We start from the raw sequence: 19,588 nt of genomic DNA, 5'->3' as shown, positions 1-19,588 counted from the left end.
GAGGGCAGAATTATTATAATAAGATAAATAAACTGATTATTGTAATCACAGAAATGTACAAAATAAAAAATACGTAATTAATTGAAACAGGTAGAAGGACTGGGCTACGACTTCCTGCCAGAGGTGCTGGATAGAAGTGTGGTGGACAAATGGGTGAAGACAGATGACAAAAACTCCCTGCAGATGGCGCGGAAACTCATCGAACAAGAGGGAATACTTTGCGGTAAGTTTGCATCTAGGACTTGAAAGTGCGCTGGACCTTCAAACTTGTATTTTATAGCTGCTTAAGTTGTTTGTAGTTCTTATAAGTGTGTTCTAGCATACAGTGTCGAATGATGCGTCTGCAGGTCAACATTATGAAAATATTCAAATAATTGTTAGTTTTGATGGATAAAAATACTCCTTATGTTGGCGTTGACATAACATCTTATAAATTACACAATGTTCGAATTTAGTTTTTTAACGTCAGCAAGGTCTGCGTGTAGAGTTACCATTCCGAAATTTGATTAGTCCGGACGAAAAACCTGACATATGCAAGAATGTCGAGACTTTTTATTAACAAAATAAAATTGAAAATCTCTTTCGCACACGGCAGCAGAGATAGGCAAGCCTCCAGATTGCAAAATTTTTGTCGTAAATCGAGTTTTATTCAATGTTATCGATATTATTACAAAATGCGTCTGGATGACTGTTACTATTCATTCAAACCCATCTAAAAAAATACCACAAAACCGTTCGTGTCGGCGCGGTACACGTGAGTAGATAAGAAAACGAGTAACGGGGTGAAGTCGCCCGGCGCGGCGAGACAAGGTTTTCTTTGTTTTTATTAGTTGCTGGTGATAATCCGTTATTATCCAGTGCAGTAAGTTAGAGTCTACAGGATTGCCAGGTGGATGGATAGTTTACTTTTTATTCCGAAAGTTATTACACTAAACCCAAAAACCCAGACAAATGACAAATCCAGAAAGGAGATCAAAAAAAGGATATGTCCAGACAAATCCGGATGGATGGTAACTTTATATGCGTGTGAACCTCCGCCGACGTATGTACCACAAATAACAAATAGCTGACTGATAAACAGGCAATATTGCATTACAAAAACATCACATTCAAAACATAACAGGGCAGTATTGTGTTACAAAACATCAGATTATCAGATTACAATAATAGAAGATTCACAAACATTACTTACTTACTCTCTTTGCGGGAATAGATTTTCTCAGAGCTGACGTAAATAGAATCTTATAAACTAGTTATGGATATCCCAGGAATCCACGTCGCTCTCGAGAATCGTGCTTCCGTTAGGTATAGATGAAGAAATGTTATTTGCACCGACGAATGTTCTCTAGAAATGACTTATCTTTTCTATTACAATAGGGTAATAAAACCATTAACACTTCTTTTACTTAAAATGTACATCGACTTAATAATTTGGTCCATCGTACGAGTCATGGGTGCGTTAAATTCTTTTTCTGAATTCTTGTTTTGGATATTTATTTACTCATTAGGTCGTTTTTTTAAACTACTAGGTACTTTGTATCGACTTCAGACTCTTTTCTAAATGCCTCTGTGGCCGAAGGGGCAGCATGCTGGTCTGTCACGCGGAGGTCCCGAGTTCGATTCCCGGGCCGGGAAAAATATTTGTATGGTCTACATTTCTTTCTCTCGTATGGGCGTAATTTGTGGTTGTGTATGTGTGTGTCCATAGCACCCACGATACAGGGTTTCCCCAGTGCGGGGCTATGAATAGGTGCGATAATACTGTTACAATTAGGGCGCGTTTCTGTTATGTCGTAAGGGCGCGTTCCCATTATGTCATAACGTTTTATTTATTGTTGGATGACTGTCGCGTCTAGCCTGTTCCCATATCACGACTAACTGTCGTGACTGTGTCGTGGACGTTTATTTTATCGTTGAACGACTGTCGATGTTGTAACGTTCCTATTAGATCCACGGCAGCCGCTATGTCGTTTGCACAACAAAATCTTTTGAAGCTGCGATTATCTATCATGACGTTTTATTTATCGTCGGACTGTCGTTCTAGCTCTTCCTATTGTCACGACAAGCTGTCGTCGCAACGCCAAAAAACAACACGTTCGTCGACGACAGTTAATCGTGTTGTTCTATGTGTGAACAACTTTATTTTACCCTTAACTTAGTCGTAGAAAAAAATAACGCTTCTATAGTCGTGGGTCCAATGGACCAATGCATTTTGGAATGGTGATAAAATACAGAATATGATATGTTTATAATATTTTTTTTATTCAAACTATTATTTTAACTTTAATAAATGCTGTGTTGTATAAGATTAACGGTAGGAATATATGTATCAATATCTGTTTATATCAGTCGTAATTTTCTTAATCTAAAGTCAGGTCAATGAAAAACAATCAATAAAAAATTAAACAAATGCCAAAATTCACAAACGAAACGTTTTTCTTCCATTTGAAAATATATTGTTTAACAAAAATAAAATTAAAATAAAAGTATTTCATCGTAAAAAAAACTAACACTAGTGCAATTTAACCTAATTATAAACATAAAGTGCACACAGTTTTTACATATGTGATGTACATTGGCAGATCATGTAAGGTTCACATAGAGATCATTTCCCACGACTATAGTCAAGTGGTAAATATACAAGTAAACTATCTGCCGTCACGACATAATGGGATCGAGCCCTTACTATTTTCTTACCAATTAAAAAAAATCCGTTCCGCACTAAGATTACCAAGTTTAAAATTAAGTGCCAATGCGTAGAAGTGTTTACATTACTTGTTTGCACTACACAGTTGGCATGTGCGTTACAGAGACGGCTTACTCTTCGACTGTATGTTTTTTTTGTATATATGTTACGCGATAAGTCCGGATTTGTGAACCGATTTTGACGATTCTTTTTTTGTTGGAAAGAGGGTACCTTACTATTGGTCCCATTTAAATTTGAACAAAATATTCCACCTCTAAGGGTGGAAAACAGGGGATAAATTTGGTTTCACGGACTTTCCTGTAACCGATTTAACTCGACAAATAGATGTAATTCCACGAACTTTTGAGGTCGGTTTTTTAGTACTCTGTACTGAGATTATGTCCTATTGTACTCTAAAGTTGAAGCGATAAGACGAATCGGTGCAAATAATATTTCACTATACAGTGGTAGTTACCGTTCAGTCTGTAATGTGACCACTGTAATCTGACATTTTAAACTTTAGTTAATCGGACTGAAGAACATTTACCATTTGGACACCATGACCAGTGTTGCCAGATGGTTTATTTCTTACCTTTCTCGTTACTTTTCACCCTCCCATGTAATATGTAAGTAAGGTTTGTTTTTAACCTACTTCAAAAAAAGGAAGTTCTCAATTCGGCTGTATGTTTTTTGTATGTATGTTACGCGATATATCCGGTATTTGTGAACCGATTTTCATGATTCTTTTTTGTTGGAAAGAGGGTTCCTCTATAGTGGTCCCATTTAATTTTGAAGAAAATCATTCACCTCTAATGGTGGCTGTTCACGCATGAAGATTCATTTTTATAAATAGCACCTAAATTTTATTATAAGAAGCAATTATTTTAATGAGAACCGATTTTTATTATCTCCTGTGTCAAGTCCCGTATAGTGGCAAACTAGGGGATGAATCGGGGTTTGCTCACTTTCCGGTAACCGATTACAATAAAACTTGGTAATTATATGTAATCCCACGTACTTTTGAGTTCGGTTTTTTTAGTACTCTGTACTGAGATTATTTAAAACAATTTTCGTAACGTTGAGAACATTAAGATTTTGTGAAATCAACTGTATTTGTTATTGTAAGTTGTAAATATTTACGAACGCACCCAAATAAACAAAGTTACTTAACAAAAAACAAGGTTAAATCTACCCATTTTCTTGAGCATACTTAATTTTAAACCAAGTTCAAAAAAGGAGGATCTCAATTCGACTGTATTTTTTTTGTATGTATGTTACGCGATAATTCGATAATTTGTGAACCGATTTTGTTGATTCTTTTTTGTTGAAAGGCCAGTACCTCGGTAGTGGTCCCATTTAAATTTGAAGAAAATATTCCACCTCTAACGGTGACAAACTAGGGGATGAATCCGGTTTTGCGCACTTTCCCGTAACCGATTTCAATAAAAATACATGCAATTCCACGAATTTTTGAGGTCGGTTTTTTAGTACTCTATACTGGGGTTATTATTTAAATTTTGACATATATACGAGCGAGTAAATATCCATAATACTTAGGGTCGTATTCCAGAACTCTACCCAATACTCAAGTCAGGACTTGAGTATTGCAGTGAGCACTGAAAATCATACTCCTTGCCATTAGGGTCGTATTTCCAGTGCTTGAAATCATACTCAAGTCTGCTCAGATCCTGACTTGAGCATTGAGTAGAGTTCTGGAATACGACACTTAGCGTCGTATTCTAGAACTCTACTCAATGCCCAATTCACGATTTGTATATGGTTTAAAGCACTCGAAATCATACTCAACTCCCTGCTATTAGAGTCGTATTTCCAGTGCTTATGTTTCAATTGCAATCCTGACTTGAGCATTGAGTAGAGTTCTAGAATACGACCCTTAGACTTCTTGATTAGAAAAAAAAATTAACTTTTGCAGCAAAAATGTAACGTAATTTTCGACTCGAGACTTGGCAACAACGGCCACGACGTATATAATAATACAGTAATTCTTTTTCTTATTGTTGTTTCTACTAATTATTTTTATTACAAGAAACAAAAATTAGTATTTTGTATGTTCTTACTTTTCTGTCGTATAAATGTTTGAATCTGAAATATGACGCATATAAAGCTTGTCACTTTGGACTTTGAACTTTTGTTGTTACAAGCGCTATAGAGTCTAATTTAAACCTTAAGCGTCAAGCTTGAGGTGCTCCTGTCCCGACCCAGCCCTCCCGTGCTGTGACACGTGTTACGTGTCCATACGCTCTTTGTTTGTTTCATTACATAATCATTTCATTCATATCATCATTCAGAGATCACTTACTCGATAGTATTTAGGTGACATTCTATATTTAGAATTATATTGCCTGATATTGCAACCTAATTAAAACGTGATACATTGCATTGTAAATTCAATCTGATTACCTTGTTGTTGTTGGCTTTGGCATTCTTGTTCGCTTCACTACACCTATGGGCAATTGTTCATTAGTTACGGCATATTCAAGATCAGTGTATAAGTTAACTCGGTTGGCAAGTTTCTTAACAAAAACCGTGTATATCTTGACTACTTTAAATTAATATAGCTAAGTTACCTTTCAAAGTAGCTAATTGAGTAACTCGGGGCTTGTTTTTACTAAAAGAAGAAAAAGAGTACACACATACACTCATCAAAAATCTCTGGGGATCAAGGTTTTAAATATTTGATTATTCTTTTAAAATGAAATAAAAACATCCATATAAACATATTAAATAAGTTATTATTTTTAATTATGAAATTTAACAAAAAACCATTGGTGTTGAAAAAAATAATGAAAAAATCTGATTTTCATTAATAGGCAAAAACTTGCTTGTTGATCCGTGGACATTTTTGATGTGTATATTTTGACGGTATTAGGTTATAATAGTTAATAATAAATATAGGAAATGAAACTATTTCTCCGGATTTAAATCGCGTATATTTGTTTTTTCAACCATCCAACGTTTCGGGCCCTTTACAGGTCCCATGGTCACAGTTGACTGACCATGGAATATACGCGATTTAAATCCGGAAAAATAGTTTCATTTCCTATGTGTAACAATCGCGAAAACCTAAGAACTCGATAATAATAAATAGTTATTAAAAAATTAAAGGCTATAATAGTTTAAGATAATAATAATATAATGTGCCCGACGATACCAATTGCCTGGTCCAAAAATAGGGAATTCCCTGTAGGTACTATTATAGTACTAATAATAAGTACCAGAGCAACGGAATTCACTCTAGGCCCACTACCCGAAGAACTGTTGGGTCACCGAGGTCGGCAAATGCTCTACCGGCTCTATCTGTATTTCCCGAAAAGTACAATTTGGGGCTATTCAAGGCTAGAGTGAATAGGCATTTTTTAGACAAACGCGTCCCATCGTCGGTCTCATCGTCGCTTAACATCAGGTGAGATTGTGGCCAAGCGTGTGTCTATTATATATTTAAAAAAATAAGAAAAAGACTTGTGCAGACTTGCTCATTTCGCATCCTTGTAAAACCACATCAGCAAAATGACAATTTATCAGGAGAGATGATTAAAGGTGCTATGTACGAAATAAGTCGATAACTTTTTTATGCTTCTATAGGAGAGATATACAATTTAACATTCGCACTATTATTACAATAGTGTTGTAACTCAAAATATGTGAAATTCAAGATAATACTATTGCTGAACGTAGTAACTATTCTAGTAAAAAAAAGCCGTTGTTAGAATATTGTAACAAACAAAAAAATTCTACTTAACTCAAAATGAGTCAAATTTTTATGAGCTACTTCTGAACTAAACAGTCCTTACTCAAAAATATGATGTCATTGTTCCAATTTTATTTTTAAAAATGTTTGGCGAGTAGGAATTTGTTTAGATGTCTCTAATAAACTTTAACCTAGACATAAATTTTAATAGTCTCTCACGGGAAGTGAGTAATTTGTTTTTCACAGATTCTGACACAATACACTTTTTGAGTAAATACACTATTGTATTAACAGTGTGATTTACGTAATTTTTTTACGTAAGTTATTATTTTATTGACTTTCATGCGATAAAAGTCTTTTAACGCATGATCACATGTGGCTTTAGGGTACGATTTATTGAAAAAAATCGAGGCAATTTCTTATTAGGTAAAGTAACATTTCGTTAACCAACTTCAATAAGAAACTTCTTAATTGTTTTTAATGTAGCAGTGTGACGTGAAGGAGACACTCTTGCCCTAGTGAACCTATAATCCAAGGAATCAAATACCAGTATAACGTACTTTAAGGGTCGTCCCATATTTTGGTTAGGTTAGGCTTCTCGATAACCTAAAGAAACATAAACCGGCTTAAAAATTAGTCTATTACCTACATATAGGTGGCAGTAGCGGCTCGGCTATGTGGGCTGCCATCCAATCCGCGAAGATGCTGAAGCGCGGACAAAAGTGCGTGGTGCTGCTGCCGGACAACATCCGCAACTACATGACCAAGTTCATCTCGGATCCGTGGATGGAGGTGCGCGGCTTCAAGTCAGTTCCCAAGAACGTCGGCTTGTGGTAAGTGATAGATCAAATATCACTATATTGACATAAAGAAACCATGCACTCCTGTGCAAGGCAAGGAAATGTGGTAATTCAACCTTACAACTACTTCGCACCTTTAGAATGAAAGTGACCAATTAAAAAAATATATTTTATACCGTAAAACGACTTTAGATTATTCATAAGATTGACAATCTGCAAATAACCCATTAAATCTCGAATAGCACAGACTCACTATATGCATCTCTTTCATATGTTTGTAATTCTACTTCCGTACCGGTATGTAAATAACGCATTTAGTGTTGTCTACAAAGTCAGCACGCCACCACCATTGGTGAAAAAGTGACAAATCAGCAACAGAGCCGTTTTCATTCCAAAAATCATCTTAATTTTTTTGCAAACGAGACTTACTTTATTAATTAGAGGTCTTGCTTTAGAATTAAAACAGCTTAAAGCCATAACATCTTACTTAGCTAGTGAAAACGAAAGAATTTATTGTTATTAGTTCAAACGACAATAAAAAAGTTGAGTAATAAAGCGACTTTTTGGAATTTTGTGTAGGGTAACTTTCATTCTAAAGGTGCGTTATTTAAATAAGTAGTTTCGACGTGCGCTACGCCGACCGCCATTATTATGATACAATTTTAAATGTTTTATCAATATTATGCTTAAGTTATCGGACACCTCATCAGTGCCATGCCACTCTCGCATGGACTGTTCCAATTCGACCCATACAATATTTTATTGTTAGGCGAGGGTTAAATGTAAAGACACAGCACATTGTCATTAACAATTTTATTTATTACCTACTTGCATAGAAAATGTAAGGAAACCGCATGACCAAAAAATTTGACAGTGTGTTTCGTTTGCCATGTTTGTTTTCATATCACCATGTCGCACCCTTCATGGAAGAATGGCATAAGTGAAGTTACGTCAAAAATGGTTTTTCTGTATCTAATGGAGCACTATTAGATACAGAAAAATATAACCCACGTCCTCTCCAATTCTTGTAACTCTATCGACAATATTAGTAGTAATGGAGCAATAAAAATTTTTGACGTAACTTCACATATGCCATTCTTCCATGAGGGGTGCGATGTGTAGAGTTTCCTTCGCATAACATAATTTTCTATAGTTGCTATAACTACTTTAGACGAAGTTGGTTGGCTATTCGCATTGAAATCGTAGATTATGGTTTGCCATTAAAAGTAAGTAATACGTATATGCATGTTATTACATGGTTATTACCACGCTAAACGGCACACAGCCCTTATCTGCACGCAATAATGAAGATCAACTATCGATGTTCGCTTTCAGCGTGATAATCTGTAACCTAAACTGCACAAGATTTGAAAAGACATGGTGGTTATGCGCCAAATTTGGTGTTTCTCAAAGTCTTAAGCTATTTTATTTTGATGTTAAAATTTAGATGACGTATTATTGCCATGTGTTAGAGGGTTCTGAAGAAGTTGTTTTGTATGCACAACCCGACATGCGCCAAGTAGATATTATTTTGAATGAAGTTTTATTTTATATTTTCAAATTTTTTATTTTCCAATTTTTAAGATGTTTCTCGTCCCCTCCAAATATGTACTTTTTCCTTATTTGAAATATTCATGACAAACTACCAAAGCAATAGGAAATTCGAACTGGTCAATCATATAACTTTACTCTTGTTTCTTAAAAGAAAGAAACATTTTTTCTTTGTGTTCGATCGTTGTATTTAATAATTACAGGAAACTAGGGGAATTATTTTTGGCGGCCTTTGTGGTCGAGTGGCTTGCACGCCGGTTTTCATGGTGTCGCCATCTGTGAGGTCCCGGGTTCGATCCCCGGCTGGATCATAGGAAACTCACTTTTCTATATTGTCTCGGGTCTGGGTGTTTGTAGTACATACGTTTTTCCGATTTCCATAACACAAGTGCTTTAGCTTTACATGATAAATTAGTACCTAAACTGGCTATTGTAAACAATGAAGGAACGGAAACAACATCCGTACCTGAGACGTTCTTTTTTGTTTACAAACATTATAACGAGTTTGACATACACTCATTGATTTTGAACACATATCGCTGCTTTTCGATCGATCGTCACGGAACTTTAGCACGTTCATTATCTAATTCGACTTTTCAGGTGGTGGGAGAACAAAGTTTCGGATGAGTGGATCCAAAAGACGCCAAGTGTGTCTCACAAGAGCTCTGTGGAGGAAGCGTTGAATGCGCTGCGTCAAAGCCGCGCCCTCCTCGTGAATATTGTCGATGACAAAGGGTAAGCACTATTTTACCTCATTGTATGGGATGTCTGTGAAGTGGCAAAACATAAAAGGCTGGAAGTAACAACGTTTGTACTGCATTTTTTGTAAATAGGCATTTAAGTTTTAGTATCTAATTCCCTAGATTTCAATTTATACAGGATCCAGAATTTGTGTTCTTACTCCGCGTTGGAATTTGAGATAAATAATATCTAAGCGGACTCTCTCTCTGTCTCTAAACGGACGCTAGTAACACATCTGTCTTTTTTGTATACAAGATCATTGCTACAATCACATAATAAAAATCCAAACATCAAAAATGACAGTAGAGAGTACTACAAAAACCGACTTCAAAAGTTCGTGGAATTACATCTATTTGCCAAGTTTTATTGAAATAGCTTACCGGAAAGTGCGCGAAAACTGATTCATCTCCTAGTTTGCCACCCTTAGAGGTGGAATATTTTCTTCAAATTTAAATGGGACTATTGCTGAGGTTATCCTCTTTCCACCAAAAAAAGAATCATCCAAATCGGTTCACAAATGCGTTATCGCGTAACGTACATATAAAAAGAACATACAGACGAATTGAGAACCTCCTCCTTTTTTGAAGTCGGTTAAAAATATAAAGAAAGGTTTTGAAATTATAAAGTACCCATCACAGCTCGTTTCTACATATATTCCGACCTGTCACAACTGCGATATATTTTCTTTGGTTGCAACCAAAACTGTTATTGAATCAAAGATAACAAAAATCACTAAAAACCTTGGACGGAATAAAATTAAAGAACTAAAAACCTAAGATATTATGCACAACAAATAAGATAATGTTACGTTCGTAGAAATCGATTGTTCCACAACATTTATAAACTTTAAAAAAAAATCGTGCGTCATATGAATAGGCGATTATCACTGGTCGGAAAAAGGAGATCCACGTTAGATACATGTCATCGAACTGGTTATATACTCGATGATACATGTATAGGAGCGACAAAGAGATACGATCACAGACCTCATAAAAACTTTCTTCCGTGGTTACGATAGTTAATTAGTTACGAGTTAATATTTTACGATGCAGTAAAATCATTTCCGGAAATCCGGAATTCGTAAAAATTATGAAGTAATTAAGTCTCCTTGTAACTATGTCTATACATGTATCTATATGTGGAACACCTTTTTCGGACCTATGGTGACTAAGATTATGATTTTGTTAAACGGAATGAATATTCTAAAAAGAAGGTAATGAGTAAAATCCAATAGAAAAGAAAAACAAATTTATTTTGTTATCAACCAATGTCAAAAATATTTATAAATCAAATAGAATCATCTACTTTGGAACAATGCTATTTCTAAGTTAATAAGTAGATTTGTTTGGTGTGCCCCGATCCTTTCAACATATAAAATTAATATTCTATCAAAATCGTACCAATTGACGACGATAAATTCGACGTTAAAGCATCTAAACATCGACCCGAAAATGATCTCATAACGATTAGTGACAAGATATATTTGCTGAAGTGCTTGACAGTGATACTTTACCGAGTGATGTCAAACAAAATTGGAAGACATTTTGAAATCTGTAGAGTGCATAAACTCTTTAGTTACGTCCCAGAAAATGATATTTCACAATTTCATTTCAATCAAAGACATGTGTCTTATGTTACTCCACACAAAGTATGTTCATCTCATCTGCCTCCGTGGCCGAGCGGTTACCACGCTGGATTGGTACGCAGAGGTCCTGGGTTCGATTCCCAGGCCAAGAGAAATATGTGTACGGCCTACATTTCTCTCGTGAGTTTTGGGTGTAATTTGTGGTTGTCCATGTGTGGTCCATGGCACTCGCGACACAGGTTTTCTCTAGTGCGGGGCTATGAGTGTGTTGTGTTATTATTATTACTATTATTTCCAATCTGAACAAAAAAATAATTCTACGTTAAATTAATGTCTTTAATACTTCCTCTTCTCGACTATGCCGATGTTTGTTATTTGGATGCTACTGAGGAGCTGCTTAACAAACTGGAGCGCCTACAAAATCTGGCAATCCGTTTCATATTCGGTTTACGGAAATATGACCGTGTCTCTGAATTTCGGACTAAGTTGAAATGGCTACCAATCCGACTTCGCCGAGATATGCACGTTCTTTGTCTCCTTTACAAAATTCTACATTACCCCCAGCTTCCTCATTATCTATGTTCCCGTTTTTCTCCCTTATCCCCCAGTTCCCGCCCAAAACGTACCTGTGACACTAGATTACTAATAAATCCTCAATCCAACTCGAAATTCTTCCACAACTCTTTCACGGTAAGTGCAACTCGTATGTGGAATAAACTGCCTGCTGGCATTCGTGACAGTCTATCGGTGGCATCTTTCAAACATAAATTAAAAGAGCACTACCTGTCGAACGCGTTAGATAGTTAATAGGTAACATATATTGTAAGTACTAATTTGTTTAGATTATAATATATATTCTGCTTATGTTTGTATTTATGTATATAAAGTTCATGTACGTGTGTATGTCTGTCATATGTACATATATTATCTCATATCATATCATATCATCATCCTTTATATGTATATATATTATTTTTATATATATATAATAATATATAAATATTTAATAATATATATATATATTATTAAATATTTTTTTTTTACTCACATTTAAATTTTAATTTTATTGTACAATAATTAGTCCCGCAGCCTTCATTTTTCACCTAGGCTAGGGTTGGCTGGAAGAGATCTCTTCTAGAGATAAGCTCACCTTTGTATATGTCCTTTATAACTTGTGTTTCATGTATCTTTTCTTTGTGCAATAAAGAGTTATTATTAATGTAGGAGTGTAGTTGATGTTTTTGGCATGTAAATTTACATATATATTTAAAATATATTATTTTTTGAGATTCTGTTTCTAAATCCAAGGTGGCGGACACGACTTTTCAAGTAAATGCAATATGATGAGTGAGTGAATGAGAAAACCCAACTTGCCATTATTTGAAAAATCGTGCCCGCCAACTTGGATTCAGAAAGGAGTGCCATATTCGTTACGAGAGTACCCCCAAATACTATATTGCCCATGCTGTATTCGACCACAGAGACAGCTATTATATTAGTCTTTTACTTGCTACATACATATTTGTTTCAATACTTTACACGCCCTATAAATTTATCATAATTGTCAGTTTTAATTGTTATTCATAAACATTGTAAAGATTGAAAATTGATTAATTGTTAATTATAGATATGCCCGATTAACAATTGATTAATCAATTGTTAATTGCTGTTGTCAATCTTTAATTGCCTGAACAATAAAATTTTGCCCAACACTGGTTCGTACCTGCATTTATAAATGATAGTTCCTCTTTCCTAAATTCCCTAACAGCCTTGAATGTTCCATTTCCTACCCGTCTGTCCTGTTTATTATCACATCCATGTACCTACTATAATGTTTTATCTTCCTTTATCCTCGACAATGATATTAGAATATGATTAATATGTATATATTAATTTATAACCTTAACCTTATATATTTATAATATTTATATAGCAACTTTTGATCCATTTTTTCCAAATCCTGCAATTCTTCCAATTTTTTTCCATTATAATCTTGTTTCCATACCTTTTAACTTGACATTGTCAAAAAGTTAAAGCTCTGTTGCCATAACATTCAAAAAAGAATCTATGGCTGGAGTTCCAGAAAAAAAATCTATTACTAAATTACTACTATTACTCTATCTTCAATTTTGGCAACCTGTTATTTATAAAATAAAATATAACAATAACGTAAATATTTTTGCAAAATGTGATTCTGTGTGTTCTTGAAATTTGAATAAAATGACGCAATTCTACAAATGTCATTGTCACGTTCGTCTCTTTGATCGACGCAGATTGAATGTATGGTCGGTGTATTGACTGAGATTCAAATCGTCACTGCGCGGACGCTAGTAACACATCTGTCTTTTTTCGTATACAAATCATTGCTAAAATCACATATAAAAATCCAAACATCAAAAATGTCAACTATATTAGTCTTCACTAAAAATAAATTTAAATGTTGTTTACCCTGATACTTTCGTTGATTGTGTTTATTATTCTAGTTTTGACCATTTTCAAAGAATCCACAGATACTAAAAAGACATGATAAATTAATTTAATGTGTGTGCAATAAAACAAATTATGATTGAATCCGAAATATTCTCTATTGATTCAAGTTTTTTGACCATGACTTCGAACTTTAGTTTCTACAATGGTGAGATGGTATCTTTGCTTAAAACCCATGCAAATTTACAAATCTCTGTTAGTTGCTTTAAATGTGCCACAAAACTTCTCAGAGAAACTGAAGAACAGAGACTCGTGGTTATTATTAATAAACGATTATTTAGTTATAGATTTATTACCATGGTATAATTTTGTATTCTTCTTCCGGTATTTGTTTTGCTGTTACACGCTCCGTGCTAGTAAAAAAATAAAAAAGAAAGTAAAAAAAATCCTGTTGTGGTGAAAAAGCTAAACTAGTGATGAACATTTAATGTCTGTTTTTATATGTCCTTTGTCTAGTGACAAAGGTTCAATGAAGGAATATTAATATTATCCCACACGCCAATGGGGTATAATAAAAGCGCTTATCGAGTAATTTTAAATAATTTCAGATCGATAATAGGTGTGTTCACGGCAGACAATACGCGGCGTCGCCTGGCTAACCTGTCAAGCTCGTACAATGACGGCCTGGACAAGTTCACCGTAAAAAAGTACTACAAGTTGGACCTCTCGCAGAGCCCCACGCTTGGCTTGGTCTCGCGCACACTCGACATAGCGCCATTCGTCGTCATTGTCAAATCAGGTGATATAGAAATAAATTACTTACTTAATATTCAACGGCCTCCGTGGTCAAGTGGCTTCCACACCGGTTTTCATGGTGTCGCCATCTCTGATGTCCCGGGTTCGATCCCCGACCGGGTCAGTGTAAAAACTAACTTTTCTATATCTATGTCTCGGGTCTGGGTGTTTGTAGTACCGTCGTTGTTTCCGATTTCCATAACACAAGTGCTTTATCTACTTACTTTGGGATCAGAGCAACGTATGTGTGTGTGTGGTCTAATATTTATTTATTTAATATTATATTTTACTGGTACCATGGATGTCAGTCTGTCTACGCAGAAATCGTGTGCGTATGGAATGACGAATAAGGAGTGCCTACGAAATGACAGGCACAAAGAAAGAGAAACAGACAGATACATAAAGCCTTTGTGACATCAAGGTTACTTACTCCCTTGATATCGAAAAGGTTTTTCATTGGCGATGGTTATCAATGTACCTGATGGCCTACCCACTCTTCGAGCGGTTACACACGCGCGACTTTAAGCAGCGATGCAAACGCGCGACTGTATCGATACCAACGCGGAATTACATATCTACGCTTGTGATTTATAAGTGATTGCACCGATGCAATCGCGCGTTTGCGTCGGTGCAATCGCCTATAAATTGTAAGTGTAGCGAGTTTCACGAACGCGCGTTTTACATCGCTGCCAAAAGTCGCTGTGTGTGACCACTCTTACCCATTTAACAAAACATTAACTTTGAAACAAGGTAAATAACAAAGAACTTGAAACTAAAGCGCAAATAAATTCACGAATTGAAGAGTGGAACAAAGAAGAAGACGATGGTATGCTCATAAGTAATGATAACGAAAGATAAAAAAACCTATAAACTTGTTTAAGAAACCTACCTACACAACAAAATTTTCAGTACTTTGCAAATCCGTGGCCGCTATTTTTTTAATTTTTTTAACCAATTTCAAAAAATCTGAGGGGCACTGCCATTGCGTTCATCACCCTGAGACAAGTACCATGTACAGCAGTAACGCTAACATTACTGTTTAGCTGCAGAAATAGATAAGGTAGGCAGTACTACCCTCGACGAAATCTTTCACAAAAAGCTCTACTGCTAATAATTGTTATGAGCTTTTAAAGTCCATTGTAGATCTTTGAAAACTTTTACCACGCTTTTCGTGAGAAGACATGTTATAAGCCATGTTTACAGTTAAGATACAAAAAATAATTTGTATTTTATATAATAGATCCTTAAATTGTTGATAAGAGCTTAAAAAATATCCCGTCGTACTGATAAGTTTCAACTACGCAAAAAGTTTAATAATGTGTATATAATAATCAAATTGTAATACGCATGTCCGTGTAAATACGAAAATAAAAGTTGCATGTGACATTAATACAATATAATTAGTTGTCTCAATCACGACAAACAGCTGACCAGTTGGGGGGCAGCCAGGAATAATTTTACTATTTAGAAACACCTGTACGACTTTATTATTGTAAGAAACAAAAAATAAGTTGTGAGTAAAGTTGTCTTAGTTGGCTCCGCACGGAGAGAGCGTGGATTAAGCAGTATTATATTATACTATTATAGTAGTATTATTTAAAAAAAAGTATATTTACACAAACTGACAAGTGTTATTTATTTTACAGAATCACCAACTCTTCAACGTCCCATTGGCGTCATCACCTCAGACGACTTGCTATTTCACGTATCTAAAGAAAAACATACTAATGGAAAGTAAACACTTAAGACTGGTCTAATGACTTAATATAAATTATGGTTTCTAAGGAATCTAACTTAATTATAATGCCTATATCTGATTTTTGTCAATGCATATTATAATTTAGATGTAGGTCTAATGTTTGTAATAAATTATAAATGGTTTATTATAATCTATAATCTGAAAATGGGAGAATGTATTATTAATATGCATTAAAAGTAAACGTAGCCATCTAAACGACTGTTACAGATTTTTACAAACTTATATTTTATGCCTATATATCTCTTTATACTTAATTTTAATCTTAATAAAATTAGAAGCATTGTAGAACTACAACAGCATTCCTTGATGCATTTACGCAATCAACACAATGTGTTTGATATACATCCGCATTTTATAAGCCTTGTCTTTTCCAACAAGGACAAATCAATGTTATATTATGATACCAGTTACAACTGTATTGCTTGAATAAAAACTTTTGAGTAAAATGCCTTGGTTTGTTTCACGGCCTGCTATATATATCATAAAAGCATTTTAAGCAGAGTCTCCTGAGGAGAAGCGGGGAGGAAAAACTGTTTTGCTAGATCAAATGGTTCAGGTATTTACTATGAAATAACGATCTTATAAAAAATATACAATACACTAAGTATATTGTCTAAAGAATGTGCTAATTCGTAACACGATAGGACGTACTTTACCCAATCATGTAAAATCCCGAAAACAGGCTATTATAAGTCTATAATGAATTATTTAAGAATAAAATATCTAATTTTGCACATAACTTTTATATGGAGATATTTCTGTTTAAGTACTACAGAGAACCTGCTAAATTTTAGTTATCAAGTTGAGCCCTATAGTTATTAAATTCACATTTATCTCAGAACTTGCTCAGCGGTTTAATGACACCGCGCAGCCCGTTGCCCCGTCAGTCGTCATCGGGTGCTTGTCAACATCAGAATTTTGTCAAAATTGCTCCGCCTGTTCTTATTTTATTCATAGGTATTCGTTTAAGCGCGCGGATTGCGGGACGCGAAGAGCGGTCCCCCACACCTCACCTAAAATCTAAGCTCGCATTCAAATACCTCGCCTTAAGTATGGTTATAGTGGCTATGTTAGAACCACGGAAGAAAAAAACAATGTTGTGGGGTAGAATATATAAAACTTACTTATAATAAATTAAATTTGTGTTGAATTTAAATTCAATTATTTTTTGTGAAATTACTCCACTAGTTTGTTATAATCAGAAGTCAAAAGGGCCTATGAAAAAATCTATTTCTAGAAGCAAAAAACAATAGGGAACAAACGTGAAATGCAATTAATTTCTGCAAAAAGATAAATAAAAAAATATAAATAAATGCAAAAGATTTCTCATAGATAGCGCTACGACTAAAAAGTCGTTGAAAGATCAAGTACAAAGACACGACGCAAGCACATAGAAGAATTCGTGAGGTCCGTTGGTTCGTTCTGTGGCTTAGTTGGTATAGCGTCTGACGCGGTATGCAAGAAGACGTCGGTTCGAATCCGACCGGATCGAAGGAATTTTTTCTGAGTGTTCGATCTTTGTATTAATAATTACATCAATTTATTGCCAAAATTATGTACAGGTACATGGAATTTACAAAAAATAAAAATTATGAAACCCAATCTCAATTTTGTATACATCCCTGAAGTTTCTGAGATTTAACAGTAGATTTTTATAGAGAGTACTATGTCCATTTAAAATTTTTAATTTCCAGTAGCAAATGTGCTGAGTGTGTACCTAGTGCGAAGACCAATTACCTGTTCATCTTCTATTTTTCGTCAAGAAAAAGATCTGACTATTTACAGACGGCCGCACATCAAGCTACACACTGACAAATTTGATCCGTTGCACAGGAGGTGATATTGAAAGAAAAGATTGTAATACTTATTTTCTTTATTGTCCATATTGCAAAATAAGCACTATGATGCTTTTATAATAAATTACAAAGAAATGATTCAAATTTCCCTACAATTCTTTGTATTATGGAGATGGCGGAGGTGACTGTTGTTTAGCATTTGCTGCAAGTATAGCCCCTGGAGCTGGATAAGGTCTCATTTGGTACAAAGAACCTGATGCTGTTGTATCAACCCCAGTCTTAGCATGAGCATCCAATCCTGAAGTCCAAGTTCCACGTGGAATATCAGAGTATGCCGCTGGATCCATTGGATCCAAATCATTGTCCTTAACTCGCGGTCTTTTCTTGTCCCTTCGATGTACCATCTCACGCTCTTTTTCTCTACGATCCCTTTTTTTCTCTTTCTGTTGCTGTTGTGGTACTTCCTGGTCTGAAGCCTCACTGCTCTCGTCACTCTCGTCACCCTCTTTTAGTAACCTCTCCTCGCGTAAATGTGCAGCACTTTCAGAAGTGCTAGCATTTGGATGCGATGGTGGCAACCATGAAACTAAATTGTTGTGAACATTCCAAAAATAATGTCTACCATAACCTTCATCATACACCTCTTCCCAACCCGGCGGCAAAGGCCACAACTCCAACACTTTACGTTTACTATCCAAATATTTTTCATCTGGAGTTGTTTTGCCTTGCTTCCACTTTTTCACACAAAACTTTGAACATTCATGATAAATATTGCTTTTGTTGGGACAGCCTTTATGCCCTTTGATGGGGTCTACATTAACACCTTCTATTCCTTCCCAGAAATGTTCTTTAGAATTATTCTGTTCTTCAGGCTTGTTGTCATAGTCTTCGGCAATTATTTCTTCATTAATTTGACCTGTGTGATCGTCGTTTGACAACAAATTAGGTTTTAAAAGACCTCTCTTCGCAAGGCGAGCAGCCAAAGCTGGAGGTAATGGCATTATTGCTTTTTAAAAAAAATCTTCGATCACACAAACTGACTTTACACGTGTCGACAGATAGATAAGATTAGATGCGATGACCATCAGACCGTCTTCACCGACAGTAAGGCACTCGAGATCTAATAGTCCTAACTATATCTTTCCAATTTGTGGAGAGGGCTGAAACGACGCATATAGTACTCTTCTTCTTTTTATTTATAGGTTCCCTTTTAGGATTTCGCTAATATTCAAGTGAAATATTGTCAAAGAGTACCTTGTTGCAGTGTATATTGTGCGGACGACGACAGCGCGTCGTTCGATCCGATTTTACTTCAACAACATCTGTCACTGTCAGTGTCAGTCACAAACTACGGAGAATTTTTTTTTAAATTTATTAAGGCTTTGGCAAAGCCATCAGCCTAAACATGAAGTTTAATTATGTTTCTGTAAATATGGATACGCCACAAAGAGGATAGGCAATTTGAGGCGGCGTGCTTGGATTAACTCAGGATTCCTTAAAACGGGCGGATACGGGTATTTTAGTTCGAGATTCGTATAATTTCGCGGTTTAATCTTCGATTAAGGCACAATAGCACTATCCTATTCTACTTTAAACTAGATTTCACAAAATAATTGAAAGTCAAAATAAAAACGACACTTTTCCCTCCGAAAAGTTCAGAGCGAATCCACTACGGAGAAGATACCTGTCAGTCAAAGAGTAAACATTTAGAGTGTATGATCTATGGAGAAAACTGTCAG

At 35.2% G+C, this 19,588-nt stretch overlaps 2 protein-coding genes across 2 annotated transcripts in view; one reads left to right on the top strand and one right to left on the bottom strand.

The window, feature by feature from the left end:
• The window catches only part of LOC113226673 (cystathionine beta-synthase), a 48,039-nt gene extending 31,539 nt beyond the window's left edge, over nt 1-16,500 (top strand). Inside the window, exons 17-21 of the mRNA XM_026459394.1 lie at nt 91-223; nt 7,051-7,228; nt 9,347-9,481; nt 14,108-14,298; nt 15,941-16,500. Of these exons, the coding sequence (XP_026315179.1) occupies nt 91-223; nt 7,051-7,228; nt 9,347-9,481; nt 14,108-14,298; nt 15,941-16,032 (729 nt within the window). The 3' untranslated portion in view covers nt 16,033-16,500. The remainder of the gene's footprint in view (nt 1-90; nt 224-7,050; nt 7,229-9,346; nt 9,482-14,107; nt 14,299-15,940) is intronic.
• A 1,384-nt stretch (nt 16,501-17,884) lies between these two features.
• On the bottom strand, nt 17,885-19,160 carry LOC113226586 (polyglutamine-binding protein 1). Its single transcript, XM_026459280.1, has one exon. It carries the CDS (start codon nt 18,848-18,850, stop codon nt 18,014-18,016), a length of 837 nt encoding a protein of 278 aa, XP_026315065.1. The 5' UTR covers nt 18,851-19,160; the 3' UTR covers nt 17,885-18,013.
• Nucleotides 19,161-19,588: the final 428 nt, after the last annotated feature.

The sequence above is a fragment of the Hyposmocoma kahamanoa genome, unplaced genomic scaffold (assembly GCF_003589595.1).
Source record: "Hyposmocoma kahamanoa isolate Upper Pololo Valley unplaced genomic scaffold, ASM358959v1 192, whole genome shotgun sequence".
In the NCBI taxonomy this organism is placed as follows: Eukaryota; Metazoa; Arthropoda; class Insecta; order Lepidoptera; family Cosmopterigidae; genus Hyposmocoma; species Hyposmocoma kahamanoa.
This window is presented reverse-complemented; position numbering and strand designations above follow the sequence as displayed.